This window comes from Trachymyrmex cornetzi, unplaced genomic scaffold, assembly GCF_001594075.2.
Source record: "Trachymyrmex cornetzi isolate Tcor2-1 unplaced genomic scaffold, Tcor1.1 scaffold61, whole genome shotgun sequence".
Taxonomy (NCBI): domain Eukaryota; kingdom Metazoa; phylum Arthropoda; class Insecta; order Hymenoptera; family Formicidae; genus Trachymyrmex; species Trachymyrmex cornetzi.
Genome location: NW_017299926.1, coordinates 1,844,143 through 1,856,282, shown reverse-complemented (window position 1 = coordinate 1,856,282; position 12,140 = coordinate 1,844,143). Strand labels below are relative to the sequence as shown.

Sequence of the window (12,140 nt, the reverse complement as noted above, 5' to 3'; positions counted from 1 at the left end):
CAGTCGAATCCGAGAAGAATAAGCGACTGTGATTCGCCCATTTCTTATGGCTTAAGGCTTAAAACCCTATTGTAGATCCGGGGTAAAGCGTGTCACTGCCCATAGGCAATCCGACTTACTGATCTATAGGTATCGGAAGCATCCTGTACATATATACACAATATAAATATAATTGTTAAATTTTATTTTATATATATAATCCATTTTATCAAATAATTTGTTTTTATACATGTATATCAAATTATTTACTATTTCTTTCCTTACATTTATAGCAAAAAATAAATAAATATTTCTGTCATATTTCTTCAAATATTATTGATTTAAGTCAAAATGTGGTTGATATTGAAAACAAAATTCAAATAAGAGGCAATTGAAGGATTCTATGTGATTTTTCGAAGGCCTTCTGATATAGACGTGGAATATTAGTTACCGAAGAATTAATTTTGTACATAGATGAACTGTTAACAGCACGATCTAAACTAGTGTTGATTCGAAACACATTAGAATGAATTGTATTTAATAGCGGTTTTATAATTTTTATTATTTAATTTTACTTGCGTGTGTATCTCGCCTTACTTGAACTGAAGATGGTCTAATTTAAGACCTAAACGTCTTTTTTGTATTCTTTTTATAATATATTATTTTCGCCTCTGGCAACCGGCGTAGTGGTTTATTGCCTTTTATTTGAATTTTATTATTGATTTTTCCATAAATTTTTAGCGCCGTTAGTAAAAAAATAAAAAGAAAGAGAAAAATCATGAAAACCTCGCGCGAATAATTAATATCGAAATCTGTGCTTTCTATCCACCAGTATTTTATATATATGTTTATTTTAGTGTTGAAGGTAAAGAAAAATACAGACACTGCATAATCAATAAAGCAAGCCAATCAAGTGGACCGAGTTGAAGTTTTGTATGATTCTTCGATGCATGGTGTACGGTCGGACGAGCAAGTTACTATAGTGGATATATAGTAGCCACTCTAAATCTGACAAACCATGATAAATATATTCCCCATGTTGTGCAATACCCGCGATGTATGATAGGACGCGCATTGTTGCGGAGAAAAGTAGCTCTGGTACCTTCGTGGTGTGAGATAACACCGCCTCGTTTCTCACTACATAAACTCATCTGATGCTTACGCATCGCGACGTTGCTTGTACAGATCGAACATTTTGAAACCTCGTTACTTGCTAAGACAAATCGAACCACCATCAAGGGCAACCGAACTAAACTGCGAGTATCACGAATATAAAACGTAAAAATCTACGATAGAGATAACAACAAAATTACAATAAATGTTATAATAAAAAATCCCAGTAAGCAAGAAACATTTTGGAACATTTCAACAACATTGTAGCAATATTACAACGTTGCTACAATGTTGTTTAAATGTTTCAAAATATTTCTTACTTACTAGAATTAGATCTTATCCTGTTTCGGGCCAATCGATATTTATCTTTTAACGAAATATAAAAAACTCGCAGTGCAGAAATTCAACTTGCATATAGCAATCCGAAAAGCCACGTTAATAATCATAAGAACAATAATGGAATATATCTTCGTCAAAGTTCTCCAAGGCGTAACATGAGTTGTATAATCAACCGGCAAGTCGATTTTGCGAAGGCGTCGCCTTACGTCCGCTTTCCTCGAAAAGATGATTAATTATCCGCGTTGCCACATGCGGCTAACTCAAAATCGCCTATTCTTCGATAAGCGTCATAAATGGTGAACAAAGAACATTGTACGAAAAGAGAGAACTTGGTTCATAGATAAACGACAAACTGATGATGGAACTTATTATGAAGTTATGATGAAACGCATGACTTAGATAAACGATCCTGTATGTAGAACTGTCATCATTTTCTGAATATTCTGTCTCTGGAAGTTATATTATATTCATACTCACGAATAAATCGTTATATATATATTAGATCGTCAAATTGTTAAGTATTTGATTTTACCATTTATTAAAATCTATATTTTTTTGTGGACTCCTTAAACATTGTTCTTTAAATATGTGATTCTACGAAACTTTGATTTCCTAATTCTTTTATTTGTAGCAGCCTGTAGAATTTGTGACCTTTAATCTTTAAATCTTTACGTTATTAAATTCTTGAATCTTTAAAGTTTCGTAACAACTGTTTGATTACTCATACCTCTCAAGTTTTGTTATATTTTCCTTAGCATTTTAATATTTAGGTTGCTGAAATATTTTTAATAAATCTCTATCACTGCGTAGCGCTAAAATCTTAATCCCCGCTCTGATAGTACAATATGCTTTAAAGAGCATCAAACGATACGAATAATTAATGAATTTTAAAACGGTAAACTTTACTTTTCTTTCTAAAAAAAATACAAGTTTACATGTGACTCTCTAGACATTACATGTTTTCGCTCTCGGTCTGGCAGTAGAACCGGAAAATTCGAGACTAGTGAAAACGACAACTATTTTCAGGGTCCAAGTAAAGGATAAGTTCACTTCGCTTTTAGTTAAGCACAACTACTCGCCTGTAATCACGAACAGAATTATCCAGTACTAACGCAAATATCCGTATTCTACAATGTCGTACGCAATGTAATGAAAAATCCAATATCGTCCTTCACTTTTAAGATTAGAAACAAATAAAAAAGAAAAGAAACAGTTTTTAACAATTCAGACATTTTGAATAAGATATAGGAATCTATGTGAGTGATAGAACATGAATGATAGAAGTTACATATGAGTTTTTTATGATTATTATTGTGTAATATCACTATGAATATGATGGATACTTCGATGTATTGACACAGCATCTTTTGATGTCACAAAAATCTATAATAGTTTACAAAAAGAAAACTTTTAAAATTTTCTTTTTGTGAAAACATTAAAACTTTCATATTTTTATATTTATAAAGTTTGTAATTTTTATTTATTTATTATATAAAAGATTGAGAATGCACTTTTGCCTTCTACATTATTTTAATAATTATGTACAAGCTTACTTAAATGCTTTTTATTTAAACAATATGAACGCAAATGTACAAAACAAATTTCGATTTAAAGTTTAAATAAAAAAGCGAGAGGATGTAGTTATTTAAAAAATAGTAAAGTTAAATTCATTTGGCTCTTTGTTGATTTAATGTAAAAAACTATTTATCTGCGATTTTAAAGATCTAAGGATTTAAACGAAACAACTCTCGGATATAAATTTAATCTCAAGAGACAGAGCAAAGAAATGATGATGGAGTTAAACGTAAACAACGTAATTTATCTACATTATGCATTTCACTGCATTTTATACAAATAAAAATATTTTATACAAACACACTGCATAAATACTTTTATCCCCTTGTTACAAAATCGTGGTACAATTGTTAAGAATATACATTGTTATAAAATTTATCGCAAACTCCCTCATATTTGAAAATAATTTAAGATGAAAAATTGGCTATTATGTTACAGGTCTCTTTTTTCTCGACGAGCCCAGAGCTTTCCAATAAGCAACGTTTCGAATATTTCAGCCGTACTATACCTAGCGATCACTATCAAGTTAAAGCGATGGTCGATATTGTATTGACCATGGGTTGGAGCTATGTTTCCATCATTTACGAGGAGAGTAACTATGGTGTAAAGGTAAATATTTAATTATAATATATCTAGTTTTAGATTTATAGTATAATATATTTTTTTTAGAGAATGCGCAAAGCTATATATAGGGTATTGAAAAAAAATCTGTAACTGAAAGTGTAAATATTTATCTTTTTCTTGTATTTTAGAGGGAGGAAGTAATATGCCAGATTCACGAAATTAATATATCATATTTTCAATTCTTTATAATAATAAAGAAAGAGTATTTTTTGTGTTTAAAAATAAAAATTGGAAAATTTTGCAGCCAGAACTCTTTTTAAAAATAATTATAAAGTATAAACTTCTGCTAGAACTGACGAGAAATGTTCATAGAATTGTAATAAATTATCAGCATAATACTTTTTCTATAAGTGTCGTGCTGTATTTTATACAGGGCTTAAAAAAAACCATTTAGCATTTTTATAATAGACACTATACTGAATAAAAAAGCCTTAGTAAACATAGGGTGGAAACTCAACTATTTCTGAGATAAAAACAATTTTGTATATTAGTATCATAACTAACTTCTTATCTCTTCTATGTTACATATGATGTGAAAAGAGAAAAATTGAAATAAATAGCACTGACAGCCTATTTGGAAGAATTACGGGCCCAATGAGGTGATCCCTCATAATGCCCATCTAATCGTAATGGTTGGTTGTGATGTCAATTTACTGACTCTCGGTAAAATTTTTCATTATAAAATGTATGTGGAAATTGAACCAGAACATTCAAAACGCGGTTTGTATAAAACATTGAGATAAATCTTATCGTCGCATACGATACGTAGAAGCCAATAAGTTAATTATAATCTCTCTAAATCTGAATCAGTGGATAATCACTGATATCAGTGCCAAGTATACCACTAGTAATCAGTGAATTAAAAATGTGAGATCCGTAATCTAGTTAATCTTTATTATGTGATCTAACTAATCTTGTTTTAGTGCTTAAATTTAATGAATATGGTATTGGAAAATTGAAATTAATGTGCAAATATTAGTATTTTAGTTATATAATGCTCAAACATTCTTCCTTTTTTGAACTTTACTAATTATCAGTGCCAAGTATGTCACTGGGTAATTAGTGACTATCCACTGATTCAGATTTAGAGAGGTACTAACATATGAAATTATTTAGGTATATCTTAGAAACGGTTGAGTTTTCGACTTATGATCACTAAAGCTTTTTTATTCAGTATGGTGTATATTATCTACCATATAAATGCTGAATAATTTTTTCAAACACCCCATCTATTTTCTATTTATTATTATTCGATTTTGCTTTTTAGACTATCTACAATATGTATACATATACACAATACATAAAAAGAAAGATATATATAATTTTTGTTGCATAATTTTCTTCTTATTTTTTGTTAAAATTTGTTAAAAACCAAGAAAATATTTTTTACTACAACTAACATATTATAGTTAAGTCTGAAAATTATAAATATACATTTAAATATGTACATAAATCTTCACATTGAAAATATCGTGCTCAAATATAATATTTTACTCTAATATTAATATATATAACGCTATCCGCAAAGCTTTCAAGCTAAATCAAACATTTGTATATAAAAATACAGTATTATACGAATGTTAAATGAATTAATATAAAATTGCAACGACTTTTCTGATAAATTCATATAACTGCAGATAAATAATAGAACTTTAAAAAATAACAAATAAAACTAATACACGTTTTATATTATAATGATCTAATTTTTTAATTAATTATACAGAAATTAATTAAAATATTAAAAAAATATAAGTAATTATTATCTATTAAATAATATTTAAAGAAGCATACTGTTTTTTGTTTAAAACTAAATAATCCTTAACATTTCTATAATTTTGTCAATATCACTCTTTCAATATATCGTATCAAAATTGTATTCTTATCTTTTATAGAGATGTCGACATCTGACCAATAGAAATTAATTTCTAATTTTAATATTTTGCATTTTTAATAGCTATTCGTAATTTCGAATTTCTTAATAAAATTAGATACTAATAACACGTACACTGCATAGCGATGTAAAATTAATTTTATGTTGTACGTAATACACGAGCTACGTCACTTGAAAATGATTTTATTTTATAAAATATAGGCCTTAATGCAACTAAAGTTTGACAAATAAATGAATCGATAAATCGTAATATTCGCAGAAACTAAACGTGGAAGAACGAAAATAAATGGAAAGTAAACTGGGATTTTATTCCCTGTCATGGTCCATTATAATAATTCACAATGGCCCGTAAATAATTTCAACTCCCTTTTCGACGCCCATCTCTCATCTGCAATCCTGCGAATATTTAGCATTGCACGAAAATTATGGTACCTTTCGTTTGCTCAGTGTATGCGACAATTAAATAACTCAGGAGAAATCGTGAGTCTCGTTAAATATTTCTCTCTAGCAAGGGTAATATTCTGGTCTTACACTGCAAATTTCTCTCTCTCTCTCTCTCTCTCTCTCTCTCTCCTTCTTTTCCTCTTTTTCTCTCCTTTCTATATTGCTAACTTCTTTCTAAATTGCTAACATAAAAATTTTATATTTATATTTCGCGTATATTTTTCAGTGGCACGCTTACTTGCTCCCAATTAAGATTATTTTAAGTTTGTGGTAAGTCTATTTCACCGAGTTGTTTGATCTCGTCTAGCAAATGAATTTCACGTGAATTTCACGAGCAATGTGAATTTACAGAGAGTTTAATTACGATGGAATGTTTATTGAAAATTTTCTCCTAAATATTCTAAATTAAACAGATTTATATATGTTACTGATAAAATAATTTCTTACAAAAAAGATACATGTTGTGTGCTTTGATAAATATTATTTAAAAACAACAATATTTTACTTCGAATATTGTTGTATTCTGAACGATATAATAGAATCGTTATCTTATTAATTTCTACACTAGGAAAATGTACTAAATATTAATAAATATTTTTTTAAATAACTACTAACTTAATATTTACTTATAGTGAATAAATATTTATTACATAAAAAAAATTGTAGTTATTATTTATTAATATTTATAATTAGTATATTTTTCTCTCAGTATTACTTGCAATTATCATGTTACTCGTTATGTACCGCGATAGTGATATTCATGTAACTCTCTCGTATAACTTTATGCAGCATATAAAACAGGAGCAATTTATAATCATTGATTGCAGGATATTGAAAATCATAAATACGACGGATGTGATAATTTGACATCCTGATTCTCACTAGAAATTATTACCTACCGGCAAGCTTTTTGCATCGAATCGTTTTCGTTGATAATGTAAAGATAGATAGCATAAATATGCTTTCTACAATAATGTGCTTTCATGGAAATCGCGTAATATAAGCAATTTGCAACTCTATAGAGAAAATATTTCAAAAGCCAGATTTAATTATATCAAATAAACGTTTCTATTTTTATTAATTATTAGCGTTATGCTGATTTTCGATACATTATCCTATGTGAGGAAAAAAACACGCAAATTTATGTGATAAAAGTTGGAACAAAAATAACAGAAAGGAAAGAGAAAGTCGTTTATAATAAAGGATTTAAATGTATATTCACAGAAAAATATAATTAAAAAAGAAAACGTTTGTGACTATACATATAATAACGATAAATATCGAATTAATTTAAACAGACTCATAGGATGCCTAGTGTTTTATTCATTTTCGATTTGAAAGCTAACGCGCTTAATAAATGCGTAATTGAGAAATATATCAAAGTCATGCTTTTATTAAATGAAGAAACGATAATTGACGATCCTACGGTTTTAACATAAAAGCGAGGAAACGCCATCCTCAATCAGTTGCATTCGTGTCATGAAAAATACATAAATGTCTTCGCTACGACACGTTACTGCAAAATATATTTTCCCATGTGTACACATTATACATAAAACATATATGTATGTACCATTCTTTATTATTACTGTAACAGATTCTGTCTTGACATTTATCTGCAGTCTAGAAAACTAACGCGAAAATCCATCGAGAAATATATTTATTTTTTCGTTTTAATTCTTCTTTATATTTGTATCATAGTTGAATAAGAAAGAGAGAGAGAGAGAGAGTTGAAAAAAAAATGCTAAAAATAATGAAATATCTCCTTTTTTGGAATATCTCCTTTATAATTTCAATATATATGCGTTGTTGTATTGTACTTAATCAAAAATCGACAGATAATTATAAATATTAAAAATATTTTCTAGGCTTTATCACAGCCCATTTATTTCAAGGCAATAAATTATAAAATACGTTTGTTTGCGATATTTCTATTTTTGACACTTAAATTTTGTAATTCTTTTGTAATAATTATAAGAATAAATAATACAAGGAAATAAATGTGTTTACCAAGGACTCTCTCTTTAAAATAAAAATAAAAATAATCTAGGCTACTAAGAGTTAGCGCGGAAGGAGTTGCGCAAAATTTTTTTTAAACAAGTAAAATTGTTACTCCATTTGATGTGCAGATGTCTTCTTTGTTTAAAAATCGTGAAAACTCTTGAACATTTCGACTCTCTTTGAAGTCTTCTTCAGCAATATTCTTATTCTATATTTGATTTCGCGTTCAGTCAAGGTAGAGTCACTCACGGGTTGTGAGTGACTCTATCTTGACTGACTGCGAAATCAAATACAGAATAAGAATATTGCTGAAGAAGACTCCAAAGAGAGTCGAAACGGTCAAGAGTTTTCAAAATTTTTAAACAAACAAGACATCTGCACATCAAATGGAGTAATAATATTACTTGTTTAAAAAAATGTTTTCTAAATAAATAATACATTCAGATATTTCATGATATTGAAGGGATATAAAATATTAGATATATTTATTATTAATTTAAATAAAAATTTAGTTACATTGATTGATAATCATTAGGAAAAAGATTCTTTTATATTCTCTGAATGTGATTTTTTTATATTCTCTATTTTTATTCTTATTTTTCATGCATACATTTTATTTACATTTGTATAGTTTTCACAAATCCATTGTTTCAAAATTAAATTAAAAACTCACCAATCAATGCGTAACAGCGGAGTTGTAGCGTCGATCTTTAAAGTATAAATACTTTAAAGCAGTGTTTAAAATAATCAATACTTCAAAAAGTAATTACTGCATCCGTTAAATTTTTTAATCGTTTTTTTAACAGGTATCTGATTTGCAAATGCTAATGCAAAAATGAAGAAATGTTCGCGACCGTTGCTAGCTACCGCATATTTCCATTAACTCGTTCGCATAATTAATCCGTGAAAAATTGTGAACGATATTCCGACCGTACAATAAGTGAGACGCGACGTTCGCAGCATAATATCTCTTTTCGTATGCTCGCAACGTTGGCTATCGAACTTGGCGAAAAATTGCGCCGGTGTTAAATCTCCAGCGTCGTATTATACGGTCGAGTAATGGATATCACGTAATGGGAGAATCAAGACGTGCCTGAAAAAGTGGCGAAATCTGCGTATAATAAATGAATAACAATTACTCACCTCACAGTTGCTCTGCCGTCGCTCGATGTCTCCCAAGCTCCTTTTGCGCCTTCCATTGTCGCTTCTTCATAACGTTCACTTACTGCGACGTTCACTCGCGAAAATATTAGCAGTGATCGCGTGACACTTTGCATGGCACTCCCGATATTAATCTTACGATGCGACGCGAACTGTATTATACGGCGACGGAAAAATAATGCAATCTGTACGAACGACATTACAATTCACATGACACCGATGTGACGCCATGAGATCTCGTAAGTAGATGCAACATCACGTAACTTCTTCTTTAGTTATTAGCTCTTGCTTCCAACAGATTTTGGAGGTCAATATTTACGGCCAAACCAGAGCAAAACGTTACGCAACGATTGAATCTAACATGGCGGAGAATTATAAATCGCGCAGCTAACTTCACTCGTCAGAAGCAATTAAGTCTGTTTTCTTTTAGCTAAAGTTTTTGCACGGTTCATCTTTCTTTCTTTTTTCTTCACATCGAAGAGAAAAAAAGAAGATAAACCGTACAAGAAGTTCAGCTAAAAAGAACAGGCCTATTATCGCCGGGAGAACTCTGTCTATCTGCACTTTTGTGCCACTTCCCACATATTGAATAGCAAAATGCAACTTCGAAATTATTTTTGCATATTAGAATTTAAATAACGACATGAAGGAATGTAGATGTATGAGTTAAATGAGTCATGAAAAACATCCATGGAACATGATATTCAAAATTAATGCTCATTTATATGGCTTTACCGATTGTTTACGCAATTTTGGTGAAGTAAATTTTAGATATACATTAACAAATCACCAATTTACGAACATTAAATTTCTTCTACGATCGTAAATACTCAAATACGCGATTATAGATACGAAGTTAATAGGGAGTTTTTGCAATAACGTGAATTCAGATACGGTGAACGCTAAAGCCATGTTATCCTTTTCTTAATTAGTTGTTAAGAAGAAGATAACCTAACCTTAACGTTCACCGTATCTGGATAAACGGTATTGCAAAAACTCCCTAATAACGTAAATAATGACCGTATTCACTAATTAAGCACATCATGATATTAAACCCATTCTACAATTACATAAGCATAGTTGTAAATTGTTGTAATTATAAGAATTGACCAATCACTGTCGAATATACGAGAAGAATATTACAGAGCAACTGTAGGGTGAGTAATTGTTATTCATTTATTACAACTACAACCACTTACAACTATATACTCTTACGCAATTGTAGAATAGGCTTTACTCGATTTAGAATCTTCTCATTCTTTAAGGTTATGTTACACCAAAAAGCAATAAGACGTCCCAATAAGCAAGAAACATTTTGAAACATTCTAACAACATTGCAGCAGCGTTACAATGTAATTGCCTTGATGCGAATCAATTGAGTTGACGGTTGAGAAAAGTGTGACTGATCATCCGAGAGAATATAATCAAAGTTCAATATTATTACATGCTATATACTTCCGTATATGTATAAATTCCACGAGGTATGTATTAAATGAAATGTATGTAAAATATCACGGCCTTCCATTATTTGAATCGCTCCACTCGATCGGCAATTTGTGCATTACTCCGCGCTCAATTCTGAGAGTGAGCAAATTACGGTTAATCGACAGAAAGCACAATAGCGTGAACGATCGATTCGAATTCAAGCACAGCTAAAGAAATCATTATCGCTCGTATACGTAATGGAACTATGGCTTCTAACGCTCATTCGTAGTTTTCCCGATTCAAAAAGCGTTTCAAAGTCCCGCAAAATATCCATCGTAATGGAAAAGGATATCATTCATTCGACACATTTCATTAATCGCGCAAATTAATCAAACGAGATGATCAATCGCTAAATGTATCAGGTAGCAAATACATGATTACTTCTCGAGAAGTAATACGACACCATGCGACTGATGCGACACACGAAGCGATTACAGTCATAGAAAATTGAGATGCGACATTGAGAGGATAGATCTGATTAGCTGTCTAAAACACATGATTTAGACAGCCAATACGTGATCACGACGTCTATTTTTGTTCACTTTGTGTTCACACCAGGGTTGGTAAAGACTAATGTTTTTTTTTAAGAATAAAACATGTTATGTTTCTTCTTGAATATGTTTTTAATGCTTCAAATATGCTTTGAACAGTACTATAAAAAAAACATATTTAAAACATATTAAAAACATCAATTAAGCATGTTTTAAACTGTTTAAAACACGTTTAAAACGTTTTTTTTACCAACCCTGGTTCACACGCATAGGCTAGTGTAGCACATACTGCTATATACTTGGTCTGTTTTCTGTTCCTGCACTAGACTGTTCTAGAACTCTCTTTCTCGCTTTGAATAAATATCAAAGGTATTTCTATCCCACTTTAAGTTCCAAAAGTGTACACTAGTTCAACCACAGAAAACAGACCTAATGAGGTATTACGCCAATAATAGTATTCTTTGAAAAAAAAATAACGGCAGTAACCCAACCTAATCCGCTTAATGTCGCATCTATGTTTTCTAGGGCTTTAGGAGCGATACGTGCTGATCTGTGCCACAACTTATACTCGGGGTGCATTCCGTTTGACACCCACAATACCTGCGCGAGCACTATTTGTTCTTGTTTAACATTTATATAGAGGAAAGCTCCCTACATATTATGAGATAGGCGCCTAATAATGAGATAGTAGCGTTTCTGTTAAACTAATATACGCTATCTATTGGTTCCACCATGAATTTATTGCTCTTGGATTGAAAATTATTTAGTAGAAAATTTATTATTAGATCATGCCTGTAGTCATTGTATAAAACAAGATTTGATAATTTGGATGTCTTCAAGTTTCATTGAGATGAGCATTTAAACCTTGTTTATTATTTAATAAATAAATATTTGGCAATAAATTCTTCATGTAGTGATAGAGGTCGTACTAATAGAAAAATATAGGATATGTTGAATTGTTTAATTACAGAAGTTAGATTTGATGATCGTAAAACCATAAAGCGTGGAAATCGTAATAATATGTGATTCTCAGGGTA

At 30.3% G+C, this 12,140-nt stretch overlaps 1 protein-coding gene across 1 annotated transcript in view; it reads left to right on the top strand.

Moving 5' to 3' along the window:
• Glurb (metabotropic glutamate receptor B) overlaps window positions 1-12,140 on the top strand; it is a 148,965-nt gene that overhangs the window by 116,617 nt on the left and 20,208 nt on the right. Inside the window, exon 4 of the mRNA XM_018516234.1 lies at window positions 3,445-3,615. Within this exon, the coding sequence (XP_018371736.1) occupies window positions 3,445-3,615 (171 nt within the window). The remainder of the gene's footprint in view (window positions 1-3,444; window positions 3,616-12,140) is intronic.